Source organism: Salmo trutta, unplaced genomic scaffold (assembly GCF_901001165.1).
Source record: "Salmo trutta unplaced genomic scaffold, fSalTru1.1, whole genome shotgun sequence".
Lineage (NCBI taxonomy): Eukaryota > Metazoa > Chordata > Actinopteri > Salmoniformes > Salmonidae > Salmo > Salmo trutta.
The window spans coordinates 615,762-639,178 of NW_021822565.1; the positions used below are offsets into that span (position 1 = coordinate 615,762).

General features: G+C 43.8%; 1 protein-coding gene across 3 annotated transcripts in view; it reads left to right on the forward strand.

Moving 5' to 3' along the window:
- Nucleotides 1–23,417, forward strand: part of LOC115182686 (multiple C2 and transmembrane domain-containing protein 2) — a gene marked incomplete at its 3' end in the record, with an annotated part of 72,936 nt that overhangs the window by 3,426 nt on the left and 46,093 nt on the right. For all 3 annotated transcript variants that reach the window (XM_029744181.1, XM_029744183.1, XM_029744182.1), the window contains 1 exon segment: nucleotides 15,400–16,067. In XM_029744181.1, coding sequence (XP_029600041.1) covers nucleotides 15,489–16,067 — 579 coding nt within the window.

A 23,417-nucleotide genomic window follows, 5' to 3' on the forward strand; every position in this document is an offset into this window, starting at 1 on the left:
ATGCCGTAGTAGTGTGGTATTACCGTCTAATGCCGTAGTAGTGTTATTACCGTCTAATGCCGTAGTGGTGTTATTACCGTCTAATGCCGTAGTGGTGTTATTACCGTCTAATGCCGTAGTAGTGTTATGTTATTACCGTCTAATGCCGTAGTGGTGTTATTACCGTCTAATGCCGTAGTAGTGTGTTATTACCGTCTAATGCCGTAGTAGTGTGTTATTACCGTCTAATGCCGTAGTAGTGTGTTATTACCGTCTAATGCCGTAGTAGTGTGTTATTACCGTCTAATGCCGTAGTAGTGTGGTATTACCGTCTAATGCCGTAGTAGTGTTATTACCGTCTAATGCCGTAGTAGTGTGTTATTACCGTCTAATGCCGTAGTAGTGTGTTATTACCGTCTAATGCCGCAGTAGTGTGTTATTACCGTCTAATGCCGTAGTAGTGTTATTACCGTCTAATGCCGTAGTAGTAGTGTGTTATTACCGTCTAATGCCGTAGTGGTGTTATTACCGTCTAATGCCGTAGTAGTAGTGTGGTATTACCGTCTAATGCCGTAGTAGTAGTGTGTTATTACCGTCTAATGCCGTAGTAGTGTGGTAATGCCGTAGTAGTAGTGTGTTATTACCGACTAATGCCGTAGTAGTAGTGTGTTATTACCGTCTAATGCCGTAGTAGTGTGTTATTACCGTCTAATGCCGTAGTAGTAGTGTGTTATTACCGTCTAATGCCGTAGTAGTGTGTTATTACCCTCTAATGCCGTAGTAGTAGTGTGTTATTACCGTCTAATGCCGTAGTAGTGTTATTACCGTCTAATGCCGTAGTAGTGTTATTACCGTCTAATGCCGTAGTAGTGTTATTACCGTCTAATGCCGTAGTAGTGTTATTACCGTCTAATGCCGTAGTAGTGTGGTATTACCGTCTAATGCCGTAGTAGTAGTGTGTTATTACCGTCTAATGCCGTAGTAGTAGTGTGTTATTACCGTCTAATGCCGTAGTAGTAGTGTGTTATTACCGTCTAATGCCGTAGTAGTGTTATTACCGTCTAATGCCGTAGTAGTGTGTTATTACCGTCTAATGCCGTAGTAGTGTTATTACCGTCTAATGCCGTAGTAGTGTTATTACCGTCTAATGCCGTAGTAGTGTTATTACCGTCTAATGCCGCAGTAGTGTGGTATTACCGTCTAATGCCGCAGTAGTGTTATTACCGTCTAATGCCGCAGTAGTGTGTTATTACCGTCTAATGCCGTAGTAGTAGTGTGTTATTACCGTCTAATGCCGTAGTAGTAGTGTGGTATTACCGTCTAATGCCGTAGTAGTAGTGTGTTATTACCGTCTAATGCCGTAGTAGTGTGGTATTACCGTCTAATGCCGTAGTAGTAGTGTGTTATTACCGTCTAATGCCGTAGTAGTGTGTTATTACCGTCTAATGCCGTAGTAGTAGTGTGTTATTACCGTCTAATGCCGTAGTAGTGTGGTATTACCGTCTAATGCCGTAGTAGTGTTATTACCGTCTAATGCCGTAGTAGTGTGGTATTACCGTCTAATGCCGTAGTAGTGTTATTACCGTCTAATGCCGTAGTAGTGTGGTATTACCGTCTAATGCCGCAGTAGTGTGGTATTACCGTCTAATGCCGTAGTAGTGTGGTATTACCGTCTAATGCCGTAGTAGTAGTGTGTTATTACCGTCTAATGCCGTAGTAGTAGTGTGTTATTACCGTCTAATGCCGTAGTAGTAGTGTGTTATTACCGTCTAATGCCGTAGTAGTAGTGTGTTATTACCGTCTAATGCCGTAGTAGTGTGGTATTACCGTCTAATGCCGTAGTAGTGTGGTATTACCGTCTAATGCCGTAGTAGTGTTATTACCGTCTAATGCCGTAGTAGTGTGGTATTACCGTCTAATGCCGCAGTAGTGTGGTATTACCGTCTAATGCCGCAGTAGTGTGGTTTTACCGTCTAATGCCGTCGTAGTAGTGTGGTATTACCGTCTAATGCCGTCGTAGTAGTGTGGTATTACCGTCTAATGCCGTAGTAGTAGTGTGTTATTACCGTCTAATGCCGTAGTAGTAGTGTGTTATTACCGTCTAATGCCGTAGTAGTGTGAAATTACCGTCTAATGCCGTAGTAGTGTTATTACCGTCTAATGCCGTAGTAGTGTTATTACCGTCTAATGCCGTAGTAGTGTTATTACCGTCTAATGCCGTAGTAGTGTGGTATTACCGTCTAATGCCGCAGTAGTGTGGTATTACCGTCTAATGCCGCAGTAGTGTGGTTTTACCGTCTAATGCCGTCGTAGTAGTGTGGTATTACCGTCTAATGCCGTCGTAGTAGTGTGGTATTACCGTCTAATGCCGTAGTAGTAGTGTGTTATTACCGTCTAATGCCGTAGTAGTAGTGTGTTATTACCGTCTAATGCCGTAGTAGTGTGAAATTACCGTCTAATGCCGTAGTAGTGTTATTACCGTCTAATGCCGTAGTAGTGTTATTACCGTCTAATGCCGTAGTAGTGTGGTATTACCGTCTAATGCCGTAGTATTGTGTACTGTGGCTCATACAGGGTTGGACTCATACAGGCATTTCCCATCAAAATAACTCTGTTCTTGACGAGGGCCTCCCATTACAGATGTCTGGACTCTATACTGTGTTGCAGACCAGCACTGCTAGCACACCTCATCTAGCCACAGCCTACAATAAGCACTGCTAGTACACCTCATCTAGCCACAGCCTACAATAAGCACTGCTGGCACACCTCATCTAGCCACAGCCTACAATAAGCACTGCTGGCACACCTCATCTAGCCACAGCCTACAATAAGCACTGCTAGTACACCTCATCTAGCGACAGCCTACAATAAGCACTGCTAGCACACCTCATCTAGCCACAGCCTACAATAAGCACTGCTAGCACACCTCATCTAGCCACAGCCTACAATAAGCACTGCTAGTACACCTCATCTAGCCACAGCCTACAATAAGCACTGCTAGTACACCTCATCTAGCCACAGCCTACAATAAGCACTGCTAGTACACCTCATCTAGCCACAGCCTACAATAAGCACTGCTAGCACACCTCATCTAGCCACAGCCTACCAGAAGCACTGCTAGCACACCTCATCTAGCCACAGCCTACAATAAGCACTGCTAGTACACCTCATCTAGCCACAGCCTACAATACGCACTGCTAGTACACCTCATCTAGCCACAGCCTACAATAACATTAGACAGTGTTGTGGCATCAAATGAACCCTATTTCACAGCCCTTGTTTGTAGTGAACTCAAACTGGCTGCATCCCTTTGGAGAGAGTACAGTCGCACACGAGGAAACCTGTATGATGTAGTTAGAGAAACCACTGTAGATTAAATGTGTAGCCTGCAGTCGGACTGTGGCTTGAGGCAGTGAACAAGGTCCACCAGGACAACGTTCATCTGTTTATTTATCTGTATGGTCCAGAGAGAAGGTGTGCTGACCCTGTGTGAACTCTGACCCTTGTCCTGTTCTCGCCTGTCCTCTCTGTGTGAACTCTGACCCTTGTCCTGTTCTCTCCTGTCCTCCCTGTGTGAACTCTGACCCTTGTCCTGTTCTCGCCTGTCCTCTCTGTGTGAACTCTGACCCTTGTCCTGTTCTCTCCTGTCCTCCCTGTGTGAACTCTGGCCCTTGTCCTGTTCTCTCCTGTCCTCCCTGTGTGAACTCTGACCCTTGTCCTGTTCTCTCCTGTCCTCCCTGTGTGAACTCTGACCCTTGTCCTGTTCTCGCCTGTCCTCTCTGTGTGAACTCTGACCCTTGTCCTGTTCTCTCCTGTCCTCCCTGTGTGAACTCTGACCCTTGTCCTGTTCTCTCCTGTCCTCTCTGTGTGGTGGGCTGATCTGCCTACAGTAGTGTGCTAGCTAATGGGGCTCCCTGTCCCTTCTCTGTCCCAAATGGAACCCTATTCCCAATGTAGTGTACTACCACTACTCTGGTCAAACGTAGTGCACTATATAGTGAATAGGATGCCTATTGGGACGCAGACCGTCCCTGTGGTCTAGTGTGGTCTCAGCATGGCCACAACACACTGCCTTCATAATGAGACAGATGTTCAGAGCCAACTGTACTGTAGTCTCACCCTGCTGTACTCTGCAGGATGGATGATAGAACAGCCATTGGTCAGGATTAGAGTAGCTCTCTCTCTCGCTCGCTCGCTCGCTCGCTCGCTCGCGCTCCCCCTTTCTCTCGCTCGCTCGCTCTCCCCCTTTCTCTCGCTCGCTCTCTCTCTCCCTTTCTCTCGCTCGCTCTCTCTCTCCCTTTCTCTCGCTCGCTCTCTCTCTCCCTTTCTCTCGCTCGCTCTCTCTCTCCCTTTCTCTCGCTCGCTCTCTCTCTCCCTTTCTCTCGCTCGCTCTCTCTCTCCCTTTCTCTCGCTCGCTCTCTCGCTCTCTCTCTTGCGCTCTCTCTCTCTCGCGCTCTCTCTCTTGCGCTCTCTCTCTCTCGCGCTCTCTCTCTTGCGCTCTCTCTCTCTCGCGCTCTCTCTCTCTCTCTCTCTCTCCTCCTCTCGCTCTCTCGCTCTCTCCTGCACCAAAACTGACCCCAGTAGTTGGCAGTTAGCTTAGTGACTGAACTGAATACTGCTGTCACATAGCTTAGTGACTGAACTGAATACTGCTGGCAGTTAGCTTAGTGACTGAACTGAATACTGCTGGCAGTTAGCTTAGTGACTGAACTGAATACTGCTGGCAGTTAGCTTAGTGACTGAACTGAATACTGCTGTCAGATAGCTTAGTGACTGAACTGAATACTGCTGTCAGATAGCTTAGTGACTGAACTGAATACTGCTGGCAGTTAGCTTAGTGACTGAACTGAATACTGCTGGCAGTTAGCTTAGTGACTGAACTGAATACTGCTGGCAGTTAGCTTAGTGACTGAACTGAATACTGCTGGCAGTTAGCTTAGTGACTGAACTGAATACTGCTGGCAGTTAGCTTAGTGACTGAACTGAATACTGCTGGCAGTTAGCTTAGTGACTGAACTGAATACTGCTGGCAGTTAGATTAGTGACTGAACTGAATACTGCTGGCAGTTAGCTTAGTGACTGAACTGAATACCGCTGTCAGATAGCTTAGTGACTGAACTGAATACCGCTGTCAGATAGCTTAGTGACTGAACTGAATACCGTTGGCAGTTAGCTTAGTGACTGAACTGAATACCGCTGGCAGTTAGCTTAGTGACTGAACTGAATACCGCTGGCAGTTAGCTTAGTGACTGAACTGAATACCGCTGGCAGTTAGCTTAGTGACTGAACTGAATACCGCTGGCAGTTAGCTTAGTGACTGAACTGAATACCGCTGGCAGTTAGCTTAGTGACTGAACTGAATACCGCTGGCAGTTAGCTTAGTGACTGAACTGAATACTGCTGGCAGTTAGCTTAGTGACTGAACTGAATACCGCTGGCAGTTAGCTTAGTGACTGAACTGAATACCGCTGGCAGTTAGCTTAGTGACTGAACTGAATACCGCTGGCAGTTAGCTTAGTGACTGAACTGAATACCGCTGGCAGTTAGCTTAGTGACTGAACTGAATACCGCTGGCAGTTAGCTTAGTGACTGAACTGAATACCGCTGGCAGTTAGCTTAGTGACTGAACTGAATACCGCTGGCAGTTAGCTTAGTGACTGAACTGAATACCGCTGGCAGTTAGCTTAGTGACTGAACTGAATACCGCTGGCAGTTAGCTTAGTGACTGAACTGAATACTGCTGGCAGTTAGCTTAGTGACTGAACTGGATGTTGCAACTTCCTTTAAGGCCTTGTTGGATGGTAGGATGCAACTTCCTTAAAGGCCTTGTTGGATGGTATGATGCAACTTCCTTAAAGGCCTTGTTGGATGGTATGATGCTGTTATTACCAGTCTGGAGTTGACTGACTGTTATCTGACAGCAGAACAGGCAGGTGTCCCAAATGACAGCCTACTCCCAGTACAGTGACTACTTCTGACCCCTACAAGCCCTGATCAAAAGTAGTGCACTAGGGAATTTGGTGCCATTTGGCATCCAGCTCAGGATAGAGGTCACAGTCAGTCCGACCTTCACTAGTCTCCTGTCAGTCCCCACCTTCACTAGTCTCCTGTCAGTCCCACCTTCACTAGCCTCCTGTCAGTCCCCACCTTCACTAGCCTCCTGTCAGTCCCCACCTTCACTAGTCTCCTGTCAGTCCGACCTTCACTAGTCTCCTGTCAGTCCCCACCTTCACTAGTCTCCTGTCAGTCCCACCTTCACTAGCCTCCTGTCAGTCCCCACCTTCACTAGCCTCCTGTCAGTCCCCACCTTCACTAGTCTCCTGTCAGTCCCCACCTTCACTAGTCTCCTGTCAGTCCCCACCTTCACTAGTCTCCTGTCAGTCCCCACCTTCACTAGTCTCCAGTCAGTCCTCACCTTCACTAGTCTCCTGTCAGTCCCACCTTCACTAGTCTCCGGTCAGTCCCCACATTCACTAGTCTCCTGTCAGTCCCACCTTCACTAGTCTCCTGTCAGTCCCCACCTTCACTAGTCTCCTGTCAGTCCCCACCTTCACTAGTCTCCTGTCAGTCCCCACCTTCACTAGTCTCCTGTCAGTCCCCACCTTCACTAGTCTCCTGTCAGTCCCCACCTTCACTAGTCTCCTGTCAGTCCCCACCTTCACTAGTCTCCTGTCAGTCCCCACCTTCACTAGTCTCCTGTCAGTCCCCACCTTCACTAGTCTCCTGTCAGTCCCCACCTTCACTAGTCTCTTGTCAGTCCCCACCTTCACTAGTCTCCTGTCAGTCCCCACCTTCACTAGTCTCTTGTCAGTCCCCACCTTCACTAGTCTCCTGTCTTCCTCCCCTCCATCCATCACACTCTTTTATTTAATGTTTCTGTCAACATTTTATTCCTCCTCCTCTAATCTCCTCATCTGGGTCAGAGCCCTGCGTCCTGCGCCCTGGATTAACAGTTCACTGATTTCTTCCCAGCAGACATCCTCTCTGAAGTGACACTAAAGAAAAAAACGAGATTAAGTTGGACACATAATGGACCTGCTGTCGTTATGATACGCTAGTAGATTATTAGGTATGTCTGGACCTGCTGTCATTATGATCCACTAGTAGAGTATTAGGTATGTCTGGACCTGCTGTCATTATGGTCCGCTAGTAGAGTATTAGGTATGTCTGGACCTGCTGTCATTATGATACGCTAGTAGAGTATTAGGTATGTCTGGACCTGCTGTCATTATGATACGCTTGTAGAGTATTAGGTATGTCTGGACCTGCTGTCATTATGATACGCTAGTAGAGTATTAGGTATGTATGGACCTGCTGTCGTTATGGTCCGCTAGTAGAGTATTAGGTATGTCTGGACCTGCTGTCATTATGATCCACTAGTAGAGTATTAGGTATGTCTGGACCTGCTGTCATTATGATACGCTAGTAGAGTATTAGGTATGTCTGGACCTGCTGTCATTATGATCCACTAGTAGAGTATTAGGTATGTCTGGACCTGCTGTCATTATGGTCCGCTAGTAGAGTATTAGGTATGTCTGGACCTGCTGTCATTATGATACGCTAGTAGAGTATTAGGTATGTCTGGACCTGCTGTCATTATGATACTCTAGTAGAGTATTAGGTATGTCTGGACCTGCTGTCATTATGATCCACTAGTAGAGTATTAGGTTTGTCTGGACCTGCTGTCATTATGATCCACTAGTAGAGTATTAGGTATGTCTGGACCTGCTGTCATTATGATACGCTTGTAGAGTATTAGGTATGTCTGGACCTGCTGTCATTATGATACGCTAGTAGAGTATTAGGTATGTATGGACCTGCTGTCGTTATGGTCCGCTAGTAGAGTATTAGGTATGTCTGGACCTGCTGTCATTATGATACGCTAGTAGAGTATTAGGTATGTCTGGACCTGCTGTCATTATGATCCACTAGTAGAGTATTAGGTATGTCTGGACCTGCTGTCATTATGATACGCTAGTTGAGTATTAGGTATGTCTGGACCTGCTGTCATTATGATACGCTTGTAGAGTATTAGGTATGTCTGGACCTGCTGTCATTATGGTCCGCTAGTAGAGTATTAGGTATGTCTGGACCTGCTGTCGTTATGATACGCTAGTAGAGTATGAGGTATGTCTGGACCTGCTGTCATTATGATACGCTAGTAGAGTATTAGGTATGTATGGACCTGCTGTCGTTATGGTCCGCTAGTAGAGTATTAGGTATGTCTGGACCTGCTGTCATTATGATACGCTAGTAGAGTATTAGGTATGTCTGGACCTGCTGTCATTATGATCCACTAGTAGAGTATTAGGTATGTCTGGACCTGCTGTCATTATGATCCACTAGTAGAGTATTAGGTATGTCTGGACCTGCTGTCGTTATGATCCACTCGTAGAGTATTAGGTATGTCTGGACCTGCTGTCATTATGATCCACTCGTAGAGTATTAGGTATGTCTGGACCTGCTGTCATTATGATACACTTGCATGCAGGAGACAGGGCTGACCCCTACCTCATAGATACCAGAGATCGAAAAGGGTTCTTCTACTATCCCATTAGGAAAATCCTTTTTTGTTCCAGTGAGAACCCTTTTTGGCTCCAGGTAGAACCATTTTGGGTTCCACGTAGAACCCTCTGTGTAAAGGGTTCTACATGGAACCCAAAACAATTCTACCTGGAACCAACAAGGGTTCTTGAAAGAGTTCTCCTATGGGGACAGATGAATAACCCTTTTATGTTCTAGATGGTATCTTTTGTTCTAAGAGTGTAGGGAATCGGGGGCAATTTGAATAGTGTCATACAGCCTCTGGGTTTATAAGAGGCTTAATGACCAGAAGTTGTTTTCTCTGGAGACTAACCGCAGCTGGGTGCAGTGGGCAGGTGCTGTCCTAGCAGGGCATAGGAGGTACGGTCTATAATACACTACAGTACATCTCTCAGCCCAGATAATGGAAGCTGCCTGGTCCCGCTACTCTACAGGGATTACAGTGGATTATGTTCCTGCTGTGTTTGGCTGTCAGACATGTCCTTTTTACTGCCCATTTGATTGTGCTGTAAAGTAGGACTTTATTTTCTCCCATCGTGTGTTGAAGAGACTGGACGTGACAATGCTCCGAGATTGTCCCAGGAAAGCTGTTGTTCAAGGCATCGAAGTTCAAACACACCAAGGGAAAAGACTTCCTGTCACAGAAGTATTGTGATGCTAATCTAGATGTTATGAAACAGTCCCTCTATTCTAGAAGGAAGCCTCGATGCCAGTCTGTTACTGCTTTTTGGGGTATCTGTACTTTACTATTCATATTTCTGCTAACTTTTACTTTTATTTCACTACATTCCTAAATAAATAATGTACTTTTTACTCCATACATTTTCCCTGACACCCAAAAGTACTCGTTACATTTTGACAGGAAAATGGTCCAATTCACACACTTATCAAGAGAACATTCCTGGTCATTCTTACTGCCTCTGGTTTGGCGGACTCACTAAACACAAATGCTTTGTTTGTAAATTGTCTGAGTGTTGGCGTGTGCCCCTGCTGTCCGTCAAAAAAAGACGAGAACATTTGGGGCGGCAGGTAGCTTAGCGGTTAGAGCGTTGGGCCAGTAACCGAAAGGTTGCAAGATTGAATCCCCGAGCTGCCAAGGTAAAAATCTGTCGTTCTGCCCCTGAACAAGGCAGTTAACCCACTGTTCCTAGGCTGTCATTGAAAATAAGAATTTGTTCTTAACTGACTTGCCAAGTTAAATAAAGGTGAAATACATTTTTTTTTAAATAATACTTAAGTACATATTAGCAATTCCATTTACTTTTGATACTTCAGTATATTTAAAACCAAATACTTTTAGACTTTTACTCAAGTAGTATTTTACTGAGTGACTTTCACTTTTACTTCAGTAATTTTCTATTAAGGTATCTTTACAATTGAGTACTTTTTCCACCACTGATGAAATTGTCATGTTTGGCTTTACAGTGGAGTTGGTAATAACAGACACAGATCTGGGACCAGGCTAGCCAAAGGAGCAACACTTCACGTTAAGTTGTCCTTCTGTCAAACTAGAACTCTCGCTGATAAACAAATATTATTCAGCTGGACGGATAAGGTTCATGAAACAATGGTTCCCTTTTAAAGGGAAGGCGCCAAGTTCTAGACATTTCTATATTGATACATGGCAGATATTTAAGAAGCTTCTGGGCCGTGACAGAGGTAGCGTGATGTTGAGATTACACACATAAAGGAGATCTGTCAGAATGTAACACTAATAACAACAGTATCAATGTTCCTGCGCTGTATAATTCATTATGTTCTCACCGTGTCTAGCAATATTGGTGAAATGGAACGAAGAACCTTATTCCAGGCTAGGCCCAAATGACACTCTATTCCCTAAGTAGTGCACTATGAGCTCTGGTCAAAAGTAGTGCACTATACAGAGAATAGGGTTCCATTTGGGACGCGTTCTAGGTTGTTCCACTGTCCACAAGGATACGGCAGATTACTCAGGGTCGGGGCCGGGGCCGGGGCCCAGCCGTGTAAACACAGGTGTGTCACTTCAGTTCAGCCAGTTGTTATCATTAACTTGATCTATATTCTAATGTTGTTGGACTCAATACTTGGGAATGGATTGTGTATTTATATGTATTTAAGCATTTCAAATGTGATGAATCTCATTATTACCAGGAAATGTTAACAGTATATTGTTTCTATGATGGAAGCTCTAGTCTCGGCTCAGTGTTTTCTGATTGGATGAATTGAGTTGTTTTATATTTCAGAAAGAGTTAAAACAGAAGATTTTCTGCTGATTTTAAAAACAGTCCTATGCTGTTTCTCTGGTCCGTAGGAGCTCTACTCTTCGTGGCAGGATTGAGCTCTGCTCTAGTCTCTCTGGTGTTGAGATGTCATCATGTCAGTGCACGTCAACATTCACCATCTCCTCTGGGATCGCTGCCAATCACATAAATCCTCCTCTGTTTAATTCTCAGTACATTTCCACATGAATGTTGCTGCTGACTGCTTGACTAATAGGCCTTAGGCTATTCATAACAGATTTATTAACACATATCACGTTTATTAACACATTCATAACACATTAACACATTCATTAACACATTAACACATTCATTAACACATGAACACATTCATTAACACAACACATTAACACATTAACACATTCATAACACAACACATTCATAACACAACACATTAACACATTCATTAACACATTAACACATTCATTAACACATTAACACATTCATTAACACATACATAACACGTTAACACATTCATAACACAACACATTCATAACACAACACATTAACACATTCACAACACATTAACACATTCATAACACATTAGCACATTATTAACACATTAACACATTTATTAACACATTAACAACACATTAACACATTCATAACACATTAACACATTCATAACACAACACATTTATTAACACATTCATAACACATTAATACCATTAACACATTCATAACACTAACACATTCATAACACATTAACACATTAACAACACATTAACACATTTATTAACACATTAACAACACATTAACACATTCATAACACATTAACACATTCATAACACAACACATTTATTAACACATTCATAACACATTAACACATTCATTAACACATTCATAACGCAACACATTCATAGCACATGTATTAACACATTCATAGCACATGTATTAACAAATTAACACATTCATTAACACAACACATTAACACATTCATTAACACATTAACACAACACATTCATAACACATTAACACATTCATAACACATTAACACATTAACACATGCATAACACATTAACACATTCATAACACAACACATTCATAACACATTAACACATTAACACATTCATAACACATTAACACATTCATAACACATTAACACATTCATAACACATTAACACATTCATAACACAACACATTCATAACACATTAACACATTTATTAACACATTTATAACACTAACACATTCATTAACACTAACACATTCATTAACACAACGCAACACATTCATAGCACATGTATTAACACATTCATAGCACATGTATTAACAAATTAACACATTCATAGCACATGTATTAACACATTCATAGCACATGTATTAACACATTCATAGCACATGTATTAACACATTCATAGCACATGTATTAACAAATTAACACATTCATAGCACATGTATTAACAAATTAACACATTCATAGCACATTTCTGAACACGTTCGTAACACATTTATGAACATTCTAGCAAAATGTATAGCGCATAGAATTAAAAAGGTATTGTCGGACATTATTCATTATAATCAGACAGGTTTTTTTACATGGACGATACATTGGAGACAATATAAGACAAGTACTGGAAACAATCAAACACTATGAAAAATCTGGGAAACCAGGCCTGCTATTCAAAGCTGACTTTGAAAAGGCTTTTGATAAAGTACGACTGGAGTTTATATATAAATACCTGGAACATTTCAATTTTGGAGAATATCTTATAAAATGGGTTAAAATCATGTATAGTAATGAAAGGTGTAAAATAGTAAATAATGGCTACTTCTCAGAAGGTTTTAAATTGTCAAGAGGAGTAAAACAAGGTTGTCCACTATCGGCATATCTATTATGGCCATCGAAATGTTAGCTATTAAAATCAAATCCAATAATAATATCAAGGGATTAGAAATCCAGGGCTGAAAAACTAAGGTGTCATTGTACTCTGATGATTCATGTTTTCTTTTAAATCCACAATTTGGATCCACAGCCTCATAGAGGATTTAGATACTTTTTCTAACCTTTCTGGATTAAAACCAAATGATGATCAATGTACTATATCCTATCAGAGTAGGGAGAGAGACAGTGAGCACCAGGAAGTGGTGTAACAGTGTACAATTTTCTTTTAAATCCACAACTTGGATCCACAGCCTCATAGAGGATCTAGATACTTTTTCTAACCTCTCTGGATTAAAACCAAATTATGATCAATGTACTATATTACGTATTGGATCACAAAAAAATACAACTTTAACATTACCGTGTAGTTTACCAATAAAATGGTCTGATGATGATGTGGATTTACCTGGTATCCATATCCTGAAATAAATAAATGATCTGATTCCAACACATTTTAACAGAAAGTTAGCATAGATAACATTTACATTTTAGTCATTTAGCAGACGCTCTTATCCAGAGCGACTTACAGTAGTGAATATATACATTTCATTTCATGCATTTTTAGCAGCATACAGCAGTGATATCAGGCTAGACGTTAGCAGGTTAGCAGCATACAGCAGTGATATCAGGCTAGAGGTAGAGGTTAGCAGCATACAGCAGTGATATCAGGCTAGATGTTAGCAGGTTAGCAGCATACAGCAGTGATATCAGGCTAGAGGTTAGCAGGATACAGCAGTGATGTCAGGCTAGAGGTATTTAGCAGCATACAGCAGTGATATCAGGCTAGAGGTAGCGGTTAGCAGCATACAGCAGTGATATCAGGCTAGAGGTAGAGTTTAGCAGCATACAGCAGTGATATCAGGCTAGAGGTAGAGGTTAGCAGCATACAGCAGTGATATCAGACTAGAGGTAGAGGTTAGCAGCATACAGCAGTGATATCAGGCTAGAGGTTAGCAGCATACAGCAGTGATATCAGGCTAGAGGTTAGCAGCATACAGCAGTGATATCAGGCTAGAGGTAGAGGTTAGCAGCATACAGCAGTGATATCAGGCTAGAGATAGAGGTTAGCAGCATACAGCAGTGTTATCAGGCTAGATGTTAGCAGGTTAGCAGCATACAGCAGTGATATCAGGCTAGACGTTAGCAGGTTAGCAGCATACAGCAGTGATATCAGGCTAGACGTTAGCAGGATACAGCAGTGATATCAGGCTAGAGGTTAGCAGGTTAGCAGGATACAGCAGTGATATCAGGCTAGATGTTAGCAGCATACAGCAGTGATATCAGGCTAGAGGTTAGCAGGTTAGCAGCATACAGCAGTGATATCAGACTAGATGTTAGCAGGTTAGCAGGATACAGCAGTGATATCAGGCTAGACGTTAGCAGGTTAGCAGCATACAGCAGTGATATCAGACTAGAGGTAGAGGTTAGCAGCATACAGCAGTGATATCAGACTAGACGTTAGCAGGTTAGCAGGATACAGCAGGGATATCAGACTAGATGTTAGCAGGTTAGCAGCATACAGCAGTGATATCAGGCTAGAGGTAGAGGTTAGCAGCATACAGCAGTGATATCAGGCTAGACGTTAGCAGGTTAGCAGGATACAGCAGTGATATCAGGCTAGACGTTAGCAGGTTAGCAGCATACAGCAGTGATATCAGGCTAGACGTTAGCAGGTTAGCAGGATACAGCAGTGATATCAGGCTAGACGTTAGCAGGTTAGCAGGATACAGCAGTGATATCAGGCTAGACGTTAGCAGGTTAGCAGCATACAGCAGTGATATCAGGCTAGACGTTAGCAGGTTAGCAGGATACAGCAATGATATCAGGCTAGACGTTAGCAGGTTAGCAGCATACAGCAGTGATATCAGGCTAGACGTTAGCAGGTTAGCAGGATACAGCCGTGATAGACTAGAGGTAGTGGTTAGCACCATACTAAGTTGATCTCTTGTCAACTGATTCATCTATTGTACTTTGTCTTTGTAGTTTGACTACTGTAACGGGGAACTATTGGGACTGCTGTCAGCAGTGGGATGATGACACACGTATAGTTAAACATGTGAAAGGAAGGAAGAATATCCAGGGGCCAGACGGCTGTGATGTCACATGAACGACGGCCAAGACAGTCTGTTAGGTTTAGTCTGCTGAACACCTTCATCTGACGGTGAATGCAGTCATAGAACTAGATCTTCTGTAAAACATCACCTTGATGTATTTTCATCTGATAATCAAGTTCTTCTATGCTCCCCAGTCTCAGTCGGTGGATAGTTTTCGTAGTTAGCTCCTAACCAGTTATAATGTGATTGTGCGTAACGGCTGTGTGAAGAAGTAGACCAAGGCACAGCGTGTTGGGTGCTCATATTTAATTTTAATCGAGACACTTTGAACAAAACAAGAAAATGACAGCCAAACAGTTCTGTCAGGTATAACAAAACACTAAACAGAAATTAACTACCCACAAACCCCAAAGGAAAAACAGGCTGCCTAAGTATGACTCCCAATCAGCGACAACAACGTACAGCTGTCCCTGATTGAGAGCCATACCAGGCCAAAACAAAAAAATACAAAAACATAGAAAAAAGGACATAGAATGCCCACCCAAATCACACCCTGACCAAACCTAAATAGAGACATAAAAAAAGGCTCTCAGGTCAGGGCGTGACATTGTGTTAATGATGACCAACTTACAGTTCACAGTTTCAGTCTAATTGTGTCTTTTCTGTCTCTCTATTTCACAGCTTTCAGTGATGGATGTTAGTGCTCTGAGGTCTATCTAGAGTTTATCTACACCCTCTTCCTCCTCTTCCTCATCTTCCTCCTCATCACCATGGACTCCCCTTCTAAGAAGCCCGGTGTGTTGTCCCACCTGCGGCATCGCGCCCAGCCCTTCCTCTCTACCATCCGGCGGGGCAGGAAGAGCCCCAGTAAGACTGAGGTGTCTCCAGAACATGTCTTAAACCACAGGATGAGTTCCTCTGTCCCAGACATCACCCCCACCTCCTCCCTGGCCCAGCAGGACTACCAGACCTACAGCAGCCCCAACACTCCCACCATTAAGACTGTTGTAGACAGAAGGCAGGGAGGAAGTGGTAACTCTCACACTGTTAACACGGCCGGGAGTGCTGGGAGCGACGTTTCTCTAAGCAGACTGAGTGTTCCGGTGGACCAGGCTGACTGGACGTCCCAGGAGTCGGTGTGTAGTGGACCCAGTGCTACTCCTCATGAGGAGGAGGACCTAGCAGAGGAGAGCCATGAGCAGAGAGCTGCTTCTGCTGGACAGGGGTCAGGGACAGGGGATTCGGAGCTGCAGGACCACACGGGACACTGTAGAGAACACACTACCACTCCCACGGACCTGCACGGCAGAGAGATCCCCTCAGTGGAGATATCAGAGGATGTGACTCAGGTAAATAGAGTTTTACGGCTTACTATGGTGTATTATGGCTGGTGTTACTATGGTGTATTATGGCTGGTGTTACTATGGTGTATTATGGTATGGTGTTACTATGGTGTATTATGGCTGGTGTTACTATGGTGTATTATGGCTGGTGTTACTATGGTGTATTATGGTATGGTGTTACTATGGTGTATTATGGCTGGTGTTACTATGGTGTATTATGGTATGGTGTTACTATGGTGTATTATGGCTGGTGTTACTATGGTGTATTATGGTATGGTGTTACTATGGTGTATTATGGCTGGTGTTACTATGGTGTATTATGGCTGGTGTTACTATGGTGTATTATGGTATGGTGTTACTATGGTGTATTATGGTATGGTGTTACTATGGTGTATTATGGCTGGTGTTACTATGGTGTATTATGGCTGGTGTTACTATGGTGTATTATGGCTGGTGTTACTATGGTGTATTATGGTATGGTGTTACTATGGTGTATTATGGTATGGTGTTACTATGGTGTATAATGGCTGGTGTTATTATGGTGTATTATGGTTGGTATTACTATGGTGTATTATGGTATGGTGTTACTATGGTGTATTATGGTATGGTGTTACTATGGTGTATTATGGCTGGTGTTACTATGGTGTATTATGGCTGGCGTTACTATGGTGTAGTGTTACTATGGTGTATTATGGCTGGTGTTACTATGGTGTATTATGGCTGGTGTTACTATGGTGTATTATGGCCGTCGTGAGACAGGTTAATACTATGGTCTATTATGGCTGGTGTTACTATGGTGTATTATGGCTGGTGTTACTATGGTGTATTATGGCTGGTGTTACTATGGTGTATTATGGTATGGTGTTACTACGGTGTATTATGGCTGGTGTTACTATGGTGTATTATGGCTGGTGTTACTATGGTGTATTATGGTATGGTGTTACTATGGTGTATTATGGCTGGTGTTACTATGGTGTATTATGGCTGGTGTTACTATGGTGTATTATGGCTGGTGTTACTATGGTGTATTATGGTATGGTGTTACTATGGTGTATTATGGTATGGTGTTACTATGGTGTATTATGGTATGGTGTTACTATGGTGTATTATGGCTGGTGTTACTATGGTGTATTAGGGTATGGTGTTACTATGGTGTATTATGGTATGGTGTTACTATGGTGTATTATGGCTGGTGTTACTATGGTGTATTATGGCTGGTGTTACTATGGTGTATTATGGCTGGTGTTACTATGGTGTATTATGGCTGTGAGTCAGTCACCTGGGGGCCGATACTGTCATGGTTCATGTGGGGTCAAAGTTCAGGCTGCTTCCTGAGGCTGTGAGTCAGTCACCTGGGGGCCGATACTGTCATGGTTCATGTGGGGTCAAAGTTCAGGCTGCTTCCCGAGGCTGTGAGTCAGTCACCAGGGGCTGATACTGTCATGGTTCATGTGGGGTCAAAGTTCAGGATAACACCAGGCTGCTTCCTGAGGCTGTGAGTCAGTCACCTGGGGGCCGATACTGTCATGGTTCATGTGGGGTCAAAGTTCAGGCTGCTTCCTGAGGCTGTGAGTCAGTCACCTGGGGGCTGATACTGTCATGGTTCATGTGGGGTTGAAGGGCATTATGAAGGGCAGCTCAGAACAGCTGAAGATGGGTTTTAAAGAACTGATTGGGTCTCTACTTGACACCAACAAACACCCCATAATGTCTGGCCCTCTGCTCTCCCTAAATCATGGCATTGAACGTTTCAGCAGACTTCTAACCCTCCATAACTGGCTACCAGACTATTACAGCTCTGTGGGTGGGACATTTACTGACTACTCTGATAGCGTCTGGTAACAAAGCTCGTGTTATATAAGGAGGATGGGATCCACCCAAGTCATTTGGGTTCCCGGATCATTTCACAGGATTATAAGGCTGCGTTGAGACAAGACTTATCAATGACCCAAACCCAGCTCAGTTAATCCCTACCGTTGTGTTCGCTGAGTCATCATAATTCTTCAGCAAATGTACATTATTCCAGGGACGTTGGAAGACATAATGTAAGTAACCTAATTTCTGTCCCTCTTACTGCCATGAATGTCTCTGCTGATCCTACAACTGTTGAAAACAGTAATCATGTGCCTATGAACCAGAGTTTTATTCTGTTAAAACTGAGGCGGTGTGCCATAGTAGGAAGTCCACTGTGTGCAGCTCACCCTGCACTAACATAAATAACCTGAGCATGTCTACCTCTGCTAAGCTTCCCAGTAAAGCAAGAAAAACAATCAAGCATCACAGAAAAGTGCTAAAAATCACCCACATTAACATATGTAGCTTAAGAAACAAGGTTCATGAAATAAATAACTTGCTAGTAACAGATGACATTAATATTCTGACTATCTCTGAAACTCACTTAGATAATACCTTGAATGATTCAGTGGTAGCAATACATGGTTATAACATCTACAGAAAATACAGAAATGCCAACGGGGGAGGTGTGGCCATTTTATATTCAGAACCACATTCCTGTAAAGCTTAGAGAGGATCTCATGTTAAATAGTGTTGAAGTAATATGGCTACAGGTTCATCTGCCTCACCTAAAGCCCATTCTGGTGGGAAGCTGCTATAAACCACCAAGTGCTAACAGTGTGTGAAATGCTTGATCATGCATGTGATATCAACATAGAAGTATATTTTCTGGGTGATTTAAATGTTGACTGGCTTTCATCAAGCTGCCCACTCAAGAGAAAGCTTTAAACTGTAACCAGTGCCTGGAACCAGGTTCAGGTTATCAGTCAACCTACCAGGGTTGTTACAAACAGAACAGGAATGAAATCAACAACATGTATTGATCAATTTCTCTCAGCCAATCATCAGTTATTTGTGTAAGTGCTGTGCTTGTTGAATGTTGTTCCCTATAAGCATGCTGAAAGTCTGTTGTCAATTTGTTTACCATGAAATAGCATTGTATCTGGTCAAACACAGCTCAGCTCCTTCATTCATTAAATCAGATGGCTCATTCATCACAAAGCCCACTGATATTGCCAACTACTTTAATGATTATGTTCATTGGTAAGATTAGCAAATTTAGGGATGACATGACAGCAACAAACACTGACACTACACATCCAAGTAGATCTGACCAAATTATGAAAGACGAGCGTTTCATAAAGTCAGTGTGGAAGAGGTGAAAACAATGATTGTTGTCTATCGACAATGGCAAGCCACCTGGGTCTGACAACCTGGATGGAAAATGACTGAGGATAATAGCAGATGATATTGCCACTCCTATTCACCATATATTCAATTTAAACCGACTAGAGAGTATGTGCCCTCAGGCCTGGAGGGAAGCTAAAGTTATTCCCCTACTTTCACGTCTACTCCCGCTCCCCCTCTCCGGTGCTCGTTACGCTCACCTGCGCCTCACGACACTCACCTGGACTCCATCCCCTTCCTGATGACTTCCCCTATATCCTTCACTCCCATTGGTTCATTCCCCAGGTGTTATTGTTCCTGTGTTTCATGTCTGTATGCTACTCGTGTTTCTTGTTTTGTTCCATGTTCCGTTATTTATTAAATTCACTTCCTGTACTTTCTTCCTGATTCTTAGCGTACACGTTACACCTACCCAAGAATAGTAAAGCCCCCTTAACTGGCTCAAATAGCCAACCAATCAGCCTGTCACCATCCCTTAGTAAACTTATTTAAAAAAAATGGTGTTTGACCAGATACAATGCTATTTCACAGTAAACAAATTGACAACAGATTTTCAGCACGCTTATAGGGAAGGACATTCAACAAGCACAGCACTTACACAAATGACTGATGGTTGGCTGAGAGAAATTTATGATAAATAGATTGTGGGGGCTGTTTTCTTAGACTTGAGTGCTGCTTTTAACATTTCCAGCAGCAGACTATGATCGATAAACACGTGTCATGGCTTTACACCCCCTGCTCTGAGTAAAGCCAGAACACATGTGTCATGGCTTTACACCCCTGCTCTGAGTAAAGCCAGAACACATGTGTCATGGCTTTACACCCCCTGCTCTGAGTAAAGCCAGAACACATGTGTCATGGCTTTACACCCCCTGCTCTGAGTAAAGCCAGAACACATGTGTCATGGCTTTACACCCCCTGCTCTGAGTAAAGCCAGAACACATGTGTTATGGCTTTACACCCCCTGCTCTGAGTAAAGCCAGAACACATGTGTTATGGCTTTACACCCCCTGCTCTGAGTAAAGCCAGTTTGTCTATCTATGCGGATGACTCAACACAATACACGTCAGCTACTACAGCGACTGAAATGACTGCAACACTTAACGAAGAGCTGCAGTTAGTTTCAGAGTGGGTGGCAAGGAATAAGTTAGCCCTAAATATTTCAAAAACTAAAAGCATTGTATTTGGGACAAATCACTCACTAAACCTCTAAATAATGTGGACATTTAGCAAGTTGAGGTGACTAAACTGCTTGGAGTAACCCTGGATTATAAACTGTCATGGTCAAAACATATTGATACAACAGTAGCTAAAATGGGGAGAAGTCTGTCCATAATAAAGCACTGCTCTGCCTTTTTAACAACACTATCAACAAGGCAGGTCCTACAGGCCCTAGTTTCTACCTTCTTAACAACACTATCAACAAGACAGGTCCTACAGGCCCTAGTTTCTACCTTCTTAACAACACTATCAACAAGGCAGGTCCTACAGGCCCTGGTTTCTACCTTCTTAACAACACTATCAACAAGGCAGGTCCTACAGGCCCTGGTTTCTACCTTCTTAACAACAATATCAACAAGGCAGGTCCTACAGGCCCTAGTTTCTACCTTCTTAACAGCACTATCAACAAGGCAGGTCCTACAGGCCCTAGTTTCTACCTTCTTAACAACACTATCAACAAGGCAGGTCATACAGGCCCTAGTTTCTACCTTCTTAACAGCACTATCAACAAGGCAGGTCCTACAGGCCCTAGTTTCTACCTTCTTAACAGCACTATCAACAAGGCAGGTCCTACAGGCCCTAGTTTCTACCTTCTTAACAACACTATCAACAAGGCAGGTCCTACAGGCCCTAGTTTCTACCTTCTTAACAACACTATCAACAAGGCAGGTCCTACAGGCCCTAGTTTCTACCTTCTTAACAACACTATCAACAAGGCAGGTCCTACAGGCCCTAGTTTTGTCACACCTGGACTACTGTTCAGTCGTGTGGTCAGGTTCCACAAAGAGGGACTTAGGAAAATTGCATTTGTCTCAGAACAGGGCAGCACGACTGGCCCTTGGATGTACACAGAGAGCTAATATTAATAATATGCATGTCAATCTCTCCTGGCTCAAAGTGGAGGAGAGATTGATTTCATCACTACTTGTATTTATGAGAGGTATTGACATGTTGAATGCACCGAGCTGTCTGTCTAAACTACTGGCACACAGCTCAGACACCCATCCATACCCCACAAGACATGCCACCAGAGGTCTGTCTAAACTACTGGCACACAGCTCAGACACCCATCCATACCCCACAAGACATGCCACCAGAGGTCTGTTTAAACTACTGGCACACAGCTCAGACACCCATCCATACCCCACAAGACATACCACCAGAGGTCTGTCTAAACTACTGGCACACAGCTCGGACACCCATCCATACCCCACAAGACATGCCACCAGAGGTCTGTTTAAACTACTGGCACACAGCTCAGACACCCATCCATACCCCACAAGACATACCACCAGAGGTCTGTTTAAACTACTGGCACACAGCTCAGACATCCATACATACCCTACTAGACATGCCACCAGAGGTCTCTTCACAGTCCCCAAGTCCAGAACAGACTATGGGAGGCACACAGTACTACATAGAGCCATGACTACATGGAACTCTATTCCACATCAAGTAACTGATGCAGCAGTAGAATCAGATTTACAAAACATCAAAATACACCTTATGGAACAGCAGGGACTGTGAAGCAGCACAAACATTGACACACACACACACACACGATAACATACGCACTATACACACACATGGATTTACTACTGTACATTACATTTACATTTAAGTCATTTAGCAGACGCTCTTATCCAGAGCGACTTACAAATTGGTGCATTCACCTTATGATATCCAGTGGAACAACCACTTTACAATAGTGCATCTAAATCTTTTGGGGGGGGGGGGGGTTAGAAGGATTACTTTATCCTATCCCAGGTATTCCTTAAAGAGGTGGGGTTTCAGTTGTCTCCGGAAGGTGGTGATTGACTCCGCTGTCCTGGCGTCGTGAGGGAGCTTGTTCCACCATTGGGGTGCCAGAGCAGCGAACAGTTTTGACTGGGCTGAGCGGGAACTGTGCTTCCTCAGAGGTAGGGAGGCGAGCAGGCCAGAGGTGGATGAGCGCAGTGCCCTTGTTTGGGTGTAGGGCCTGATCAGAGCCTGAAGGTACGGAGGTGCCGTTCCCCTCACAGCTCCGTAGGCAAGCACCATGGACTTGTAGCAGATGCGAGCTTCAACTGGAAGCCAGTGGAGAGAGCGGAGGAGCGGGGTGACGTGAGAGAACTTGGGAAGGTTGAACACCAGACGGGCTGCGGCGTTCTGGATGAGTTGTAGGGGTTTAATGGCACAGGCAGGGAGCCCAGCCAACAGCGAGTTGCAGTAATCCAGACGGGAGATGACAAGTGCCTGGATTAGGACCTGCGCCGCTTCCTGTGTGAGGCAGGGTCGTACTCTGCGAATGTTGTAGAGCATGAACCTACAGGATTGGGTCACCGCCTTGATGTTAGTGGAGAACGACAGGGTGTTGTCCATGTGGCAGTGGTGGAGTAGGGGCCTGAGGGCACACAGTGTGTTGTGAAATCTGTGAATGTATTGTAATGTTTTAAAATTGTATAAACTGCTTTAATTTTGCTGGACCCCAGGAAGAGTAGCTGCTGCCTTGGCAGGAACTAATGGGGATCCATAATAAACCCCAGGAAGAGTAGCTGCTGCCTTGGCAGGAACTAATGGGGATCCATAATAAACCCCAGGAAGAGTAGCTGCTGCCTTGGCAGGAGCTAATGGGGATCCTTAATAAACCCCAGGAAGAGTAGCTGCTGCCTTGGCAGGAACTAATGGGGATCCATAATAAACCCCAGGAAGAGTAGCTGCTGCCTTGACAGGAACTAATGGGGATCCATAATAAACCCCAGGAAGAGCAGCTGCTGCCTTGGCAGGAACTAATGGGGATCCATAATAAACCCCAGGAAGAGTAGCTGTTGCCTTGGTAGGAACTAATGGGGATCCATAATAAACCCCAGGAAGAGTAGCTGCTGCCTTGGCAGGAACTAATGGGGATCCATGATAAACCCCAGGAAGAGTAGCTGCTGCCTTGACAGGAACTAA